Raw genomic sequence first — 17,952 nt, 5'->3', positions numbered from 1 at the left:
GAGTGAGGCATTCATTGGGCTCACCGCAAGTTTTGGAGGAAAGATCAAGATAAACCTACATCTCTAACTAGAGGTCATGACAATGCCGGAGAAAGTCAGCAGAGACCATAAAGATAGAACCAGAAGGGACCTGGACCGCTCACTGCTCATTTGATTTACTCAGGAAGGAACCGAGCCCAGGTCACCCAGACAGAGAGCAGAGGACCAGAGGCTCAAGGGTTATTCGAAATAGAAGCCTGCAGAGCAGAAAAGGGGGACCGCTAGGTTCTCTGGCTGTCTTGACATGACTGCACCCCAACACTGGAAGGTTTGGAATCCAACCAGAAAGTCCTAGGGCTCCAAGTTGGTCTGAGAGTAGAGTTGGGGAGAATTTCGCAGCCCTGGGAATACAAGGATGGTCAGGTTTATCTTTATTCTCCGGAGAGCCCAAGATAATTCTTAACCAGAATCTAAGAGCTGTACAAATAAATAAATAAATAAATCAGCGCAGCTGTGACGACCCAGCGGGAAGAGACTGGAGCCAGAATGGACTGGGGCCCGGGGCTGTCATGAGGTGTTAAAACCTCTCCGTGCGTCTCTGTCTGTACAAGGTTGCTCTGTCCTGTGTTCATGATCACAACACAAGGGAGGGGGAAGACCCTTCGCAGGGTCTGCTGCCATCCTGAGCACGGGCACTGGTCTTCATCTGCTCCAATACAAAAGGCTCCAGTGGCCAGGCTGTTGTTGAAAACTTGGACCTGACCCAGGGCACCTCACCAAAATAGCTCTTGCAAAAGGGAAAAATCAACAATGCGGTGTACTGGTCTCGAAAAGAAAAATGTTCTCCGTCCCAGTAAGACAGAGCTCTGCTTGGGAGTTGCTAACTCCCTTGCTTTGGGTGTGCTAAGAATCACACTCTACTTTTGGACACGGCTGTGTTATGGGGGCGGGGGGCGGTTCTGGGTTTGTTCTCGGAACAGCAGCAACGCAGACATGGAGTTAGTTCCAGTTCACGTTCAGCTTCAGTGGGGCTCAACTGCTTCATCTGCAGGGGGGACACTGCACAGGCCATGACGTCCCTTCTGGCTCTAAACTTGGCTTCTGTGACATGATCCATCCAAGTGCCAAGTTACTGCCCCAGGCACCCACTGAGAGGCTGCTCGGGGCCCCTGTCTACATCACACAAGGCAGACTCATTGTCCCATGGGTTATGAATTGGGGTACACTTTCTCCTCCTTATTTAACATATTAAGGACTAAGCTGAAGGTGTTAGGGAAGGATTCATTTCAAAAACCAAAATATAAGGTAGTAGAGAAATCCTTTTAGGTGTTAACATCAAGATCTGCTTCCTATTGAAACCGGAGCAACTAGCTGGTTATTTCGAAGCTGTCTTGTTTTCCTTCTTTAGAAAGATACACACATTTCAGTTGGAGGAATTCTCCCAGCACCACAAATAGACATTTTATTACTTAGCATAAAAATTACATGAGATAGATGAGAACAATCCTGGGCAATTGGGGGAAATCCAATCAGCAAACCTCATCCACATTGTCTCTTGTCAGAGGAAGAGAAGGCAGAGCGAATGTACCGCAAATCGGTTTCCTGTTTCTCAGAGGCTTTGGTAACTGGCATCACTGAGGTAGTCTGGCCGACAGGTCCAGTTCCAGAAGTATGGGCAGCACTTCGAGACTCCGCCTCCTGCGCTTCCCACGCCAGACACGTACCTTCTACCAGCAGTGGGGGCTTTGCTCTTACTCCTCTGTGTACCAGAAAGGCTCACCCGTCAGTCCTGAAGTCTATGCACTTTGAACACTTTGACGGTCGTGGTGAAGGGCGTACGTAAGTCACACAGCGTCCGTTCTCCTGCATCCCCCGGGACAGAACAACCCTGGCGGGCTTCCAACCTTCAATGCGAGCCTCCGGGACTTAGCCAGACGCAGACCACTTCAACATCTCTGGCTGCCGGACAAAGGCAATGACAGCCTGCACCCAGTGCGCCAGCGAAACAGGAAAAGGGGCCGTCCAAGTCAAACAGCATAAAGGCACATTTTCTGGAGGTGGTTGGGTTAGCCCAGTGTCTCCCCCAGCATCCCGGGCTCATTGTCCTCGCTGCTCTTGTTTTGCTTTGCTGCTTCAATTTTAGGTGCAAGTGCGGAGCAGATGAGAACCTTTGAGACAGAGATCTCCATCACACCACACTTGTGAGTACAACAGACGGCCCACATTTGTGTTGCAGCAAGAATTCACATCAGAGACATTCGCTTGCAATTTGCAGGGCTACGTGGAACTGGGCTGAGTTTATGAAGGACTGCTGGCCTGGCCGGCGGCAGACCCCCGGAGAGCCTACGAACCAAGAAACAAACTCCCTAGTGTGTGCCTGGCCATAGGGCTCTGGGTAGGCCAAGGCTGAAGTTGCTGATGTCTAGGTCTTTTAAATGGCAAAGCCCTAGATAAGTGCAACAGAGCAGAACTTTTCCCATTCCTCAACGCCTCTGTGTTCCTACACACGGGCTGTAACGTAACTGCTCGGGACGGCCCCGCTGATTGAAATGCATGCCTTTGTGACATCGCAGAAGACTGTGTCTCACGAGCTTTTGATAAACCCGAGGGAGAAAATGCATGGGTTCTGTAATAACTTAAAGGCCTTTGGTTGTGCTTATGCAGGCCTCACAGTCAACATTCTGAAAGCTTGAACCCTGACCGGCTGGAGTGTTATTTTATGTAAACGGTGCTCTTTTGACATGTTTTTGGTATTGAATAACACCCAAAAGGATTTATAGCCAAATTTTCTGCACCCAGTCAAGCAAGTGTGTCTTATTCCCTGCTTCGACTGAAAAGAAAAGGAGAGTGATGTCAAGGCCGCGGTCAGTGTCCCCTGGAAGGCTCACGGTGTGGGGACAGCAGCAGAGATCAGCGGCAAACCCCGAGAGCCGCCGAGAAGGTTCACTTTCTCGCGTGTGAAACGCTTCCCCACTCAAGGCACTGCCCAGCACGATTTCACCCTGCCACTGCTGAACCCGCTACAGGCTCTGGCCTTGACGTTTTAAAAATTAGAGGCCTGGCCCTGGCCGGTTTGGCTCAGCGGTTAGAGCGTCGGCCTGCAGACCAGAGAGTCCCAGGTTCGGTTCCCGCTAAGGGCACGTACCTCGGTTGCAATTTGTCCCTGGCCCCGGCTGGGGTCGTGTGGGTGGCAGCCAGTCGATGTGTCTCTCTCACATCGATGTTTCTCTCTCTCTCTCTCCCTCCCTCCCTCCCTCTCTATCTGAAGATGAATGCAAAAAATGTCCTCGAGTGAGGATAAAAATAATAATAAATAAATAAATAAAAATTAGAGGCCTGGAGATGAATTACCAGTGAGTGAGAACAACTTAGTGAGGTCACCTTCCAGTACCTAGAGAGGGGGAAGTACGGAAGCAACGTCTGGCAATGGAGATTACTGGGAAACTAGACATTCTTCTTACTTACTGAATAGTTACGTGACGCTAGTGACTAAATGATCAGAAACCTCCTGACGAGCCTGTTGCAGGACTGTCAATCCCGGCATGGAACAATCAGACATGGCCAATTATCTCCTTCTAAAAGTGAGTCTTGTCTTATTCTAAGTTTCATCTCATGGTAGAGCGTTAATGTTTTTATTATTATTATTATTGATTTTTTAGAGACAGAGGAAGGGAGAGAGAGAGAAACATCAATGTGAGATAGAAACATCAATCAGCTGCCTCCCTCATTCCTCCTTCCGGGGATCGAACCCGCAACCCGGGCATGTGCCCTGCCCGAGAATCGAACCGGGACCTCTCAGTCCATGGGGCAGCGCTCAACCCACTGAGCCACAATGGCCGGGCCTATGGTAGAGCTTTCACAATTCCTCGCCTTATGGCAAAGCCTGTCTGTGTGTTCATCTATAATACATTCATTAAACACATACTTATTTCACGCCTACCGAGTGTCATGAGCTGGCCAGGCTCAGGGAGACATCCGTGCACAGCCAGGACGAGGTTCCGCTCTCAGACCTGACACTGTGGTTCACGGGAGACTCACAGGAGCCGGGTCAACTGAGAACTGGACACATCCCCCCAGAGAGGGAGCTTTCTTTCATAGCGCGTCTTGTGCAAAGAGGCCATTTGGGAAGCAAATTAAAACCGTTTCTATTACCATGAAAACCTTCTGCAATTTCAGTGTCCGAAAACATGTGTAAAAGTATGTCTTCCTCCTTGGCTGTAGCAGATGAACATATTTCTTAGCAGATGACAAGGATGAGTGTTTCTAAGCATGACGAGAAACGAGGAGACATGCTCTCATCCACATGGGTTTCCACATGGGAGATTCCTCCTATTCTGAAAAGCATAAAAATTCTTCCCCATTGTATACAAATGTGTTGGTTGACATGACCTAACCGATCAAAGGATCTAAGTCTTAACAGTAATGTTATTCACTAACAAGTGGTCTGTTCAAGCGAAAAGAATAAATGACCTCTTCTAGCTCTGTATGGCGAATGACCTTACACACTGTCCCCTACATGTTCCCGCTGTGCCAAATAGCAGCTGACACACTCAGTGAAAACACCACCGTAAATGATCGTAATATTGAGACAAAGGGTCCAATTCATTTTTGAAGCTGTCATTTTTTTTGAGCACATGAATAATTCCAAACCATCTCTGAACCTGTAAAATAATTTCACCTTCCTAAATGAGGAAGAGTATTAAAACACTTACAGTCATCTCTAACCTTATCCAGTAGTCACACACTGTATTTTTATTTAACACAGACCTACCTACAGCAACATCTGTCACTATAAATAATACTTTTGAGTTGCAAATTTAATTCCATAGTCAAGGAAAAAAATAAACGTCTTTAACATGTTTATTCTCTCACTGGGATGTTGGCTCATCCTCCTGCATGCCAAGAGCACAGTTATCTGAAAATGAGAGTGACGTTCTCTGGAATGCCGTACTTCCCTTTGTGCTCTTCAAATAATTTCCTGAGCTCCTCCATGTAGGTCTGATGCAGCTCCTCAATCTGCTCCGGGGTTGGGTGCTGAGTCTGTTGAACAGGGATTGGATGGCCAACTGCAAAAACAGAATACATCAGACGTAAGAAACCAAAACCACTCCACTGCGGACTATGGCCTCCGGGGACAGCCCTGGACACAGCTTCCAATCAGAACAGCAGTCCTGCCAGCTCCAAGCCCCCTTTCTTTCCACTGGCTGCCGACTGTGGTTACCCCGTCCCATGTGATCACAAATAAAGGACTTTCCTTCCCAGCAGACACTGCTTTGTCAGTCCCCTGGTGGTGGAGACATCGAGTCACGTGGGCCACTGTGCTGCCTGCAGCTGTGAGGGCAGCGATCACAAATAAAGGACTTTCCTTCCCAGCAGACACTGCTTTGTCAGTCCCCTGGTGGTGGAGACTTCGGGTCACGTGGGCCACTGTGCTGCCTGCAGCTGTGAGGGCAGCGGCCACAGCTGTGTGGGTGCGTCACCAGCATCCCTTCGCTGGTGCGGCTGACAGCAGTAGCTGACTGTGAAATCTCGAATCATGAAGCATCAACCCTCCCCTCTGACTTTTTTTTTTTAATCCTCACCCGAGGACACTTTCCCATTTTTTGTTCAGGTAGAGTGGGAGGGAGAGAGAGGAACAGAGAGAGAGAGAGAAACATCGACGCGAAAGGGACACATCGAGTGGCTGCCACCCGCACAACCGACCAGGGCCGGGGACAAACTGCAACTGAGGTACATGCCCTTAGCGGGAACCGAACCCGGGCCTCTCTGGACCGCAGGCCGACGCTCTAACCACTGAGCCAAACCGGCCAGGGCCCCTCTGACTTTTTAATGTCATCCTAAAAAATCCAAAGACTCTATATCTTCATAGCTAAATTTCTGGACTAGAAAACATACGTAATCACAAGGATTTCACTGTTTGTAACGGTGGAAAACAAAACCCACCAAAAGTTTCAGCAGAAAAAAGATTAAATAAACCACAGAGCCTTCACTCCACGGAATCCCAGGCAGCAGTTTGTAAAAATAAAATAATATTTTTGTAACTATGTGTGGTGATGAATGTTAACTAGATTTATTGTGATCATTTTGCAATATACACAAATATCAAATTACATCGTACACCTGCAACTAATAGAATGTCAATTATACTTCACTTTTAAAAAATGAAATAATGTATATGTATGGACACACAGAGATGTCTAAAATGTATTGAGTGGGGGAAAAGTTGTAAAAAAAATCATGAGCCCATTTATGAGAAAAAATTCTATTTCTAGGTGAATTATAAGCTTTTTGTGTGTTTAAGAAGTCTGGAAAGAGAGACTGATAACTATTACCTCAAACAAGGAAGGAGAAATAAGGGAACTTTCACTTTATCTGTATTGTGTAAATGTTCTACAATGAGAATACATTTATGTCTTACCTATAAAATTAAAGATTAAATCATAATTTTTTAAAAACTGGCTATTTCTATACATATATTAAAAGGCGTTTATATAATAAATGACTTTTATCTCACTTGTCTCAGACTTGAGAGAATGTAGAGAGGTACACATGGCTTCTCGCTCTCCAGGGTCCTTTACTCACTGCGCCCTCTGCTGGTCTGACGCTGCTACTGATGCCAAGGGTTTAAAATGTGCAGGATGTTCCCTGACCAGCTGGGCAGCAAACTGCTTACTACCTTTTATTAGCGTGGGCACGATGAGGTCAAGTGGGGCTGTAGGCAATAGAATAGAACTCACAGAGAAGGATATTTCTTTTGCCCATCCTGAGTCCCTCTGTGCTACATCCAAAGCTTGAATCCATGTCAGTAACAGAAGGTGGTTAGTTAAGGGATAACCAAGGTACACGCGCACACACACACACACACATCCTTACTGCAACATTAATATTCTCTACTTTCTACCTTTTAAACTAGATGTAGCCTCTACGACTTCGTGTACAGTTTTCTTTGACAGTCTGGATGTCACACACCAGTCCTCTGTCATTTAACACAAAGAACTAGAAACATAACCGGTCGTCTGGCCGTCGGTTGTGGTTGGAAACAGGCACCGAGGCAGACGCGGTGAAGGGCAGAAGTGGGAGCTGGTGATGCGCGGAGAGGCCAGGCTGGTCCAGGTGCAGTGCGGCGGCTCACCCGCAAGCACAACTCAGGAGCTAAGAAGCACCTTCCTCCCTGGCCGGGACTCTCAAGGGGACATGAGTACAACTAGGAAGACTGTCGCTTCCTTTCAGCTCTGAACTTCGTTGTTTGAGGAAAAAACTGAGAAATCTACATGTCAACCTACCAGCACATTCCGGATTTTATAGAAAAAGCTTCAGTTTTCTTAGTGGAATTATCCCAGGGAGAGGCCAGGGCAACGAGCTCCTCAGGGTGGGAGGGGCATATAGACGTAATCACTGAAGAAGATGCGGTGCCTTGTTCCCAGCTTACTTTATTTAGGACCTGTGGATTCTGAAGTTGAGTCTTATTTTCTATGTGCTCTCTGACAGTTCACTTCATTCTGTTCTTTTCTTATTAATGGTTTTATTATGTTTCAGACAGTTCTCCCAGAGGGCTCAAATATGCCCACTGTATTGAATTTATCATCATAAGACCTTTCCCTTTAAAGGTTGAGACATCGTCATACTCGCCTTTCTTATTTACATGTAGAGAAGCTGAGATGCTGAAAGTTTTTAAACTACACACACACACACAGGAAATGTGACTTAAGCCCAGTGTTCCCGCCCTTCATTACAAAACTGACCCAAGACTGGATTAGAGAGTAAGAAACCTTTCTCAATTACATGTTAGGGATAAAGACAGGTAACAAACAAAAATATGCAAGTCTGAGAAGGGTCTTCTGAGCCCTGAAAAACCAGAAGTCTCTCTCTCCACAAAAAGGAGAGATTTATTACTAAGGAGAAGGAAAAAAACAAAAACAAATGTTTTCACATGAAACCAAGATCATGGCAAACAGCTGCATAATTCTGTTTTTATAACACAAAGGAAAAAGAGTTGCTCTGGGGAAGAGAACTCCTCGACTGGAAAAATCAACTAACATCTACTTGTGACAGAGGAAGGACTCAGGGGTCTTGTTCACGTTTCGGAGCTTTTTATGGCTGGCACGCTCGCGTGCTCCATTTCCTAGTCCGGCCGACCGCTCCAGGCTGGCTGTGCCCGCACTGCCTCGCACACCGGCCCCGCTCCACTGTCTGTGGTGCTGCATTGTGTTTATCGAAGAACATGCAGCTCTGTGAGCCACTGCTTACACAGATGGAGAGACACTTACAGGTGGGCATTACTGTCATTCTCTTTGAGGCAAGGAGGAGATCTTTCACAATGAGAAATCTCTGTTCTGCTTTTTTCTATAATTACGAACATCCCACAGAGTTTCTGTCGAAGGGTCTCACACAGGAATTACTCTTTCTCTCGAAGCTACAGAGCTGCCCACGAGAGAGAGAACAGGCGGAGAGCTGTGTGGCAGAATGGGGTTGTGAAGAGTCCAAATGTGGGTGCCCGCTGAAACCTGGGTTCAAGTTCAATCTCTGGCTTATGACGAAGGCTCAAAAAACACCCAGTATCAGTGTGTGTGTATCGCCTGGCCAGCGTGGCTCAGTGGTTGAGTGTCGACCATGCACCAAGAGGTTGCCAGTTTGATTCCTGGTCAGGGCACATGCCCAGGCTGTGGGCCCGACCCCCAGTGGGGGGAATGCAGGAGGCGGCCAATGGATGTTTTCTCTCATCGATGTTTCTATCTCTCTCTTCCTCTCCCTTCCTCTCTCTAAAATCAATAAAGAAAAAAAAAAGTGTGTGTGTATCTATGTATAAACACACACACCACACACCACATACTCATGAACATTTCGTGGGCACTTTATACGTCACATTGGGCACAGTACTGATCCCCTTAACATTATCTCGCTCAAGCTCTACAATTAAAATTTCAATGAAAGGTTCCTCTTCCTTTCTTTCTGTCTCAGAGAATCCCTTCGTGTGCTTTTCTCTCCCATCGGGAAATAATAACAACTTGAAATACAAGAGGTGACTTTTGTCCTCATGTGGTTTCAAACCAGTTCTATTTAAATAAAGTACATCCCTTCCCTCTCCCTTTTTATTTAAAACATTTCAAACCTACAGAAAAAATAATGCAATCATCACTTGCATACCCTTCCTCTAGTCTAGACTCATCAATTTGGAACCTTCTGCAAATACATGTATATATGTATTATTATTATTTTTGTAGACCCACTTGCAAGTCGTAGACAACACTGATTCAGTCATGTTAATTATCCCTACATATTTCAGCATGTGAGTGAGAACAAAAACACGGTCCCATAGAACACCACCATTATCACAGTCAAGGAATTTAAGCTCTACACATTATTATTTTGCACTTGATCCACATTCAAACTTGATCAACTGTCTCAATAATGCCCTTTATCGTTGTTTCTCCCCGAGTGCCCGCTCCCTCCTTTCGGTCTTTCACAACACTGACGTTTTGGAAGAGTCCAGACCAGCTGTTCTGTGTAATTCCCGCCTCAGGATTTGTCTGATTATATGCCCATTGTTCCATTCAGATGAACCTTTTGACAGGAATGCTCACAAGGGAAAGTGAAACCCATTTGCTAGCTCTCCACAGTGGGGTCAGGAAGCCTTCTGCTCTTCATAACAAGCCACGCTCCTCCCCTGCACCTGCAGGGTCCCCATGCTCCCCGGCAGAGCAGGTCCCCCACGCCCCAGGAGCCGTTAGAGAAGACAGGCAATGCTAATCGTTCCTCTTTGGAGCTGCAAACCCTGAGGCTCGGAGAAGATAAATGAAATAGTCTAAGTCTCCCCGAGCCAGATCTCAAACCCACACCACTTCCTGTGCACATCTGGCGCAGGCATAGTAACCACCTCCTTGGTGTCGTCTCAGCTGCGTGTGTGGCTGGTGGAGCGTTAGCCGCAGCCACCTTGGTGCGCCTGCAGGTGGGAAGGACCAACGTCTTAATGGCATCGTTTGTGTGTTTTCAATGTTGCCAGAAAATCAAAAGGAAACAAACACCTATAGAAACAAACTTTTATCACAGCTAAAATCAGAAGACAGGCTGAGGAGGTAACGAAGCCAGCGGAAGTTCGGCAGCGCTGGTATTGGATCCCTTTCTGGGCCACAGGCAGACGCAGCTGGCAACGCGACTAACCGAACACTGGGGCTCGTGGGCAACGACACTAGTTAATGACACAGAAGGAATGCTACAGTTAGGACTCACCAGGCGGCAGCCACGACTGTGACACCGAGTCAGGTGAGAATTATCAACGGATGTTAAAATGAGCAAGATAAGTTTGATAAAGAACAGGATAAGGCCCTGGCCGATTTGGCTCAGCGGTTGGACAGTCGGCCTGAGGACCGTTGAGTCGTGGGTTCGATTCCGGTCGAGGGCACGTACCTCAATTGCGGGTTGTCCCCTGCCCTGGTTGGGGTAGTGCGGGGGGCACCCCTCCATGTGTCTCTCTCATGTCGATGTTTCTCTCTCTCTCTCTCTCCCTCCCTCCCTTCCTTCCTTCCACTCTATGTGAAAATAAGTGAAAAAAGATCCTCGGGTGAGGATAAAAAAAAAAAAAGAACAGGATGAGTACACAGACTCTAAGTAACACTACTTCCCGGTTATGTCTCAGTGAAGAGAAAAAAATCTTTATATTTATAAATAAAGCACATACATGTAAACAAATAAAGAGTTATATAGATAAATCTGTAAATTTATCTTTACAGTGAAGAAACCTGGCAAACGGCTTGCCCAGGTGATCAAAGTCAACATCGTTGACAATGAGACAAAGTGACATTGAGTGCCTCCAATATGATGCACGAAGGAGAATACGACACCGTTTCTGTGGAATTCTTGCCAACATGCACCACAATCACGACGAAACAACAATCCAAGATGAAGAACAGCCTGCAGGGTAGTTGGCCCCCACGCTTCAGAGCTGCTCTACTCCCTCAGCACCCTGACCTCTTTCCTTCCTTCCTCACCATATTCCTAACTGGGATGCACTTGTAAAAAGAGATTTTGCCCAGGCAGTGTGGCTCAGTGGTTGAGCATCACCCCATGCACCAGGAGGTTGTGGGCCAAATCCCCAGTAGGGGGCATGCAGGAGGCGGCCAATTGATGTCCTCTCTCATTGATGTTTCTGTCTCTCTCTCCCTCTCCCTTTCTCTCTCTCTAAAAACCAATAAAGAAAAAAAAATTAAGAGAAGCTGTTGGACATAGACAAGTAAAAACCAGAGATGACCTTTGACCAATTAACTACTTGTCAGTAGAGGTGTCACCAGGCTGTATTAAAGAACACACAATACGATATACAGGTGATGGATTACAGAATTGTACCCCTGAAACCTACATAATTTTATTAACCAATGTCACCCCCATATATTCAATAAAAATTTAAAAATAAAATTTAAAAGATGTTGAACCCAACCAGGTGATAACTATAATCATTTAACCTGAAAAAATATACTTGCTTGGAACATTATCAACTTATTTCATTGGGCGTATGTATTATACTTAAACTTTCAGTTCCTAAAAGCATGTGTTACAATTTTCCTTACATTCCCCCCTAATACCAATTACAGTACTTTGCACATAAATATCAAAACAACGAATTAATAATATGCCAAAAAATGTAATCAGCTTATCCTGGAAAAAAAGTGCAGTCTTAAACTTATCTCAGTATTTCTATTACACTAACTGATCAATGTCTTCTGATATTCCTTGAATTAAATATAGCATCTAACCCTGGCCGGTCTGGCTCAGTGGTTACAGCGTCAGCCCTCGAACCAAAGAGTCGCAGGTTCGATTCTGGTCAAGGGCACGTACCTCAGTTGCGGTTTGTCCCCGGCCCTGGTCAGGTCATGTGGGAGGCAACCGTACGATGTGTCCCTCTCACATTAATGTTGCTCTCTTTTTCCTTCTCTCTCCCTCCCTCCCAGTCTATCTAAAAATAAATAGAAAAATCTCCTCGGGTGAGGATTGAAAAAAAAAAAAGAAATACACACACACACACACACGTGTGTATATATATGTGTATATATATATATATATATATATACATGTATATATGTATGGCATCTAAAAATGTCATGTGACTGCATATGAAATGCAAAGCTCTTATAAACTAGCAGCAGTAAAATCCCATTCTGATGAAACAGACCTTAAAAGAAAACATTTAAATTTCATTTCATGGGCTATCAATGGTGAAGCTATTATTTCAAGTTTCCTAGGAAGTATATAATTTTGGTTAATTCTGTTATTAGCACCTGACTCAACTCTTTCTCATTTTCAACTCTGTACTTCCTTTTGACCTAAGGAGCTAATTACTTTCCTTCTTTGTCATTTTATCAATGTGGTCTGTCACCCCACTCCCCACCTCCATTCCCCTAAACATGCAACTTTTATAAATAAAAATCAGTCTATATTAGAATATACATAAACATAGCTAAGTTGCAAAAAAAAAGAATGCATTTGATATAGAAACCAATGCCTGTGTGCATTGAACATGATGAAACCATCTTTTATACAGAAATTTGCATATATTAATAGATTCTGATGTAACTTCTTCATCAAAGAATTGCTATGTTACAATCTATTGCTACAAAGAAATGGTTTCAACCTAGAGGATTAGACATTTTATTTCTATAATTGGAGTCTACCTGTAGTTCAAGAGCAGTAATCTTGGAAGTCATCAATTCCCACTCAAATGGAAAATACAGTCATTTTATAAATTACAGGCATACTAGACATGAAGCTCAAATAACATCTATAGAACTGTTATTTTAAGGAGTTCGGAGTCAAAGCCATTTCTCTTGGATTAGCACCTCGGTCAGTAAAAATAAACAACGCTCAAAGTAAGACAATACTTGTACTCATTGTGACAAGCGCACATCTTCGCAGTACATACCGACAGTGTGAATGGGTTTCCTGTAGGGCACCAGGCCGAAGTTGTACTGGAAAACCCCTCTGGCGTGGAACAGCGGCAGAGCAAACCCCATGACCTTCTGTAGTTTATCCTGCACAGTTCGAAGCAACGAGCCTTCAGGGTTGCTCACTTGTTTAAATAGTTCGTTTTCACCGAAAGAAAACACTGGAACCAAATAAGCACTGCAAATAACAAAAAGAAAGGGAGAAAGAATAAGAAATTTCAATGAAAAGGATTTAAAAACATTATTCTGTTCAACTGACTTTGCAACAGATTTCTTTCTTTCTTTTTTTAATGTTTTCATTGATTTTTTTTAGAGAAAAAGGAAGGAAGAGAGAGAGAGAAACATCAATGTGAGAGAGATACATGGATCGGCTTCCTCCTGCACGCCCCCTACTGGAGATCGAGCCCAAAACCCAGGCATGTGCCCTGACCAGGAATTGAACTGGGACCTCTCAGTCCATGGGATGACACTCAATCCACTAAACCACACTGGTCGGGCAGTACAACAGATTTCTAACAATTCTTTATGTCCCCAAGCCTCCCTATACTATTAACTACTATACTACCAACTCCATGCTCCACACGCAGAGACTGACTTACACTTGAAATTCTTCTCCTCTATTGTTTTGGCCATGGTTCCTTTGTCCATTTGGCTGGACATCTTGTATGTTTTTTGTGTCTTTGCTTTTAAAGAAAGTCTGGTTGCTGGCTGCCATGGCACTAGGCTGCCTTGGTGGGAAGGTCAATGAGGAGGAGGACTGTCCTTAAGGGCTACCAAAACCACTTTACTTCTCTGTGCTCGTTTCATGATGTCTTAGCTTCCCGGACCCAGTCATCGGAAATGAAAAGCCACTTACCCATGGGTCAAAGCAATTTTCACAAATCCTTTCCGCTGGCGGATGAACAGTGTGAAACTCCCGGGATGGGCATCCAGTGACTCCTCCGCACCCCCCAGGACAATGATGGAGATGTTCCCACCTCCCTCTTTGCTCAGCACGTGGGACACGCTTTTCTTGGAAACTGACACTGGCCCTTGGTGAAGAAAACAAGAAATGTAACTACTTGCTCTCTCTTAAAAATTAAAACATTTTCATCACAAAATTCTGTGGCATCAGTGAACATCTAACAAGATTTCCTACGCTGCTTAGATTTGGAGTGCTCTGTCTACCTTGACAGCTCAAAGACCCCTCAAATTCCAGGTTCCCAAACCCACTGAATTAAATTCTTGATCAGAGTTGTTCTTGTCCAACATTCCCTATCATGCTGAATGGCTCCACCACCTATCCCGTCACTCAGGTCAGGAGCCAAGTCCCATGTGTAATCCCCTCTTCTCAGCCCCATGCTGACTCATCCCTCCTCCATTCAAAAGCATTTACTGAGCACAGGCACAGGCGAGACCCCCTGCTAGGTGCTGATGACGATATCACCAGATGCTGCCTTTATGAGGCTGAATCAATCACTAAGTCTTGTTGAATCCATCAACTACTTTTTATATTAATCCCCTATGGGTTTCCACGGCCACCATCTCTGTGCCAGCTGAGCCCTCAGCACCTGTCCCTGATCATGGCAACAAGCCCTTCCATCACCACAGTCCACGGGCTCACTGCCCTCCGATGTATCTCCTGTCTGGATGATCTTTCTAACATGTAAAATCCAGTCAGGTGGCTCTTTTACTCAAAATCCCTCAAATGTTCCCATGACGTACCTACAAGATAAAATCTAAAGTCCGCTGCACGGTGTCTAAGCCGGTTGTGATCTGATCTCCACTACCTGCCCAGCCTTAACGCAGAGGAGAGGGGACAGGAGCCTTGAAACACAATGTGAGCTCCGGCTGACACCTGCTGGGAACCTATTCGCCAAAATGAGTCAAGAGGAAGCATTTGGAAGCAGGACTTCCAATGGCCTAGAGCCACAGAAATCTCTTGAGTAAGAGCCAAACAGATGCCTGACAGCAAAGGATCTCTAAAACCCTACTGGTTATTTACTACTGGAGGTCTGGTGCACGTGTCTGCCTGTCTTTCCCACCCAGAGCCACGGCTACAGAGGCGGGCACAGAGCAGATGGACAGCCTCGGACCAGGGCCTGTTCTGAGAACCAGGTTCTGGGAGGGAGTGAGAACTCTCTAAATTCAGAGGCAAGATGAGCCTGAACCTCACTGGCTACAAGTCTGGATATTGTAATTTTGTTGTTTTTTCTTTTTAAAAAATGTGTATTGAATTTATTGAGGTTACATTGGTTAACGAAATCCTATGTTTCAAGTGTACAATTCTATGATACATCATCTGTATATTGTATTGTGTGTTCACACCCAAAGTCAAGTCTCTTTCCGTCACCATTTATCCCTCCTTTACCCTCCACCCCCTTTCTCTCTGATAATCACCATACTGTTGTCTATATTTTTGTTTTTACTTAATCCCTTCACTTTATTTTTTTATGTTTTTTTCCTTTATTGATTTGAGAGAGAGAGAGAGAGAGAGACATTGATGAGACAGAACATCGACTGGCCGCCTCCTGCATGCCCCTCACTGGGGATCAGGCCCACAGCCTGGGCATGTGCCCTGACCGGGAATCGAACTGGCGACCTCTTGGTGCGTGGGTCGATGCTCAACCACTGAGCCACACTGGCCAGGCAGTCCCTTCACCTTTTTTTTTACCCCCCTGCCCCTATTCTCTGTATCTAGGAGTCTGTTTCTATTTTGTTCATTAGATTCCACATATAAATGAAATCATATGGTGCTGGTCTTTCTCTGACGTGCTGATTTCACTCAGCATAATAATGCCCAGGCCCATCCATGCTGTTGAAAAGATAAGATTTCCTTCTTTTTTACAGGCAAGTAGTATTCCATTGCGTAAGTGTACCATTTATTTAATTTGTAGGACCTCTTAGGTTACAGCAAAGGGAAAGATCTCCTGGGGTCCTAAGCCAGTGAGAGCAGACAGGTTTCACCTCAAATGCCGACTCTACCGAACAGCAGTGGCTGTGGGGGCTCTACATGGAGAAAGACGGTAAGGCTGAGTATTTGTATCTGACGCGCAATGGAGAGGGTGTACCTGCATCTCCTGTGCCACGAGTTTGCCACACCTGCTCTCAGTTACGCTATTCAAACTCACCGATGGCTCTACTTTGAATCGGCGATTATATACTGTAAATATATGTCTGTGCTGTTTCGAAAATTTTTTTGAAAGTTTCCCTTGAATTTTCTTTTTTAAAACTCTAATTTGTTTGCTAGTTTACTTTGTTCATTAGATTCCACATAGGAGTGCAATCAGTGTACTTGTCTTTCTCTGACTGGCTTATTTCACTTAGCATAATGCTCTCCAGGCCCATCCATGCTGTCGCAAAGGGAAGTTAACAAACAAAATAGAAAGAGACTCACAGAGAACAGACTGACAGCTGTCAGAGGGGAAGGAGGAGGTGGGTGTGTGTGTGTGTGTGTGAAAAGGGTAAAGAGATTAAGGAAAAAAAACAACAACTCACAAACACAGACAACAGTATGGTGATTACCAGAGGGAATGGGGTGGGGGAGGTAGAAGAAGATAAAGGGGGACAAATGGTGATGGAAGGAGACTTGACTTGGGGTGATGAACACATAATACAATATACAGATGGTGTATTATAGAATTGTACCCCTGAAACCTGTATAATTTTATTAACCAATGGCACCCAATACAGTCAATATAAGAGAAAACAATCTCTAACCCAACGTTTGCTAAACAAGGAAAAGGGTATTTTTCCTCTGCAGTAGTTTGGGGGTGTAGAGCACCCTCTAGAGGCCACGTGCAGTGGCAGCCTTGACTGGACAGTGAGACCCAGTCATTTGGGAGAAAGTCCATAGAACCAAAAATCCAGCCATGGATCCTGGTCCTTTAGTACTTGGGGATTCCTACCAGGTATTTATGACAACGGAGACTTGATGGATTACTAGGAAGTAATGAAAACCTGGAAGACCATGAAATATTCTATCTCTTAATATGCCATTTATTGATCCTGAAATTGGAATTTTTTCAAAAAAGAGACTATCCACCTTCCTTCATATCCAAGAAATGCAAAGACAATAACGATAAACCTATACAATGGTCATAAACAGAAAGTGCTCTCTCAGTTACTGTAGTTTACGGTTAGTGAGTAATTTGGTCCAATTGGAAAAGCGAACAAATTGAGCCTCTTAAGTTGAGGTGAAGGCAGGGGACACAAGCCAACCCTTCTGCACACACTCATATCGAATCCGTATGGCATTTCAGCTAAAACTGTCCTCAGAGCTGGCAGAATTACAACTTCATGCAACAGAGCCTTCCACTAGTTCACAGTAGCGAAGTACAACAAACTCTTATTTCTGATCCGTTATATTTAATCTGGGAAGGAAAAGATAGCAGATTATGTTTATTTCTTTTATGTTTCGTTTACATACTGTCATTACTTCAAGACATATCGGAGGACATTATTCATCTCTGATAGTCACAAAGGTATATACATGGCACCTTTCTGAAGGTGCAATTTACCACTTATTGGATTCTCTCTACCACATCCGAATACACAAAATGCACTCACCAATTTATTTTTTCATTTAACTCACGTCTATTGAACATCCCTGTATTCCAGGCAGTATGCTAAACACGAGGGTGGCACAGGACAAAGGACAGTCTGCACTAATCGCCAAGTGGGGGAGGCAAGAAACACACAAAGAACATCCAAAGCGCCAAATCAGGGTAAAGACCCTAGGAAATTTCAACCCCCACTGGGTTTGAGGGGGGCCGTTCTGTGTGGTCCTGTTTCCCTAGACCAAGGCAGAAACAGCAATCTGCCTTCACTCACCACTGCTCATCAGGTATTCTCGGAAGAGAGGACACCGGAACCAAATGGGAAGCACGTGGAGATACGCAGTGAAGCCGGAAAACAGCTTCTTGAAGTCCGAATAATTTGTACAAAAATTTCCAAAGGCTCCAGCCACCAGCACTCCATGGGGGTGAAACCCAAATATGTAGTTGTGACTTGGATCCAAATCCTCAGTTTTGATGAGCTACAACACATGTATATCAAAAAA

General features: G+C 45.0%; 1 protein-coding gene across 1 annotated transcript in view; it reads right to left on the bottom strand.

The window, feature by feature from the left end:
* Positions 1–4,715: 4,715 nt before the first annotated feature.
* Positions 4,716–17,952, bottom strand: part of MOGAT1 (monoacylglycerol O-acyltransferase 1) — a 30,801-nt gene continuing 17,564 nt past the window's right edge. Inside the window, exons 3-6 of the mRNA XM_036254512.1 lie at positions 17,724–17,928; positions 13,768–13,942; positions 12,890–13,089; positions 4,716–5,045 (exon numbers count right to left, since the gene is read on the bottom strand). Coding sequence (XP_036110405.1) covers positions 4,891–5,045; positions 12,890–13,089; positions 13,768–13,942; positions 17,724–17,928 — 735 coding nt within the window. The 3' untranslated portion in view covers positions 4,716–4,890. The remainder of the gene's footprint in view (positions 5,046–12,889; positions 13,090–13,767; positions 13,943–17,723; positions 17,929–17,952) is intronic.

The sequence above is a fragment of the Molossus molossus genome, unplaced genomic scaffold, assembly GCF_014108415.1.
Source record: "Molossus molossus isolate mMolMol1 unplaced genomic scaffold, mMolMol1.p scaffold_m16_p_11, whole genome shotgun sequence".
In the NCBI taxonomy this organism is placed as follows: Eukaryota; Metazoa; Chordata; class Mammalia; order Chiroptera; family Molossidae; genus Molossus; species Molossus molossus.
This window is presented reverse-complemented; position numbering and strand designations above follow the sequence as displayed.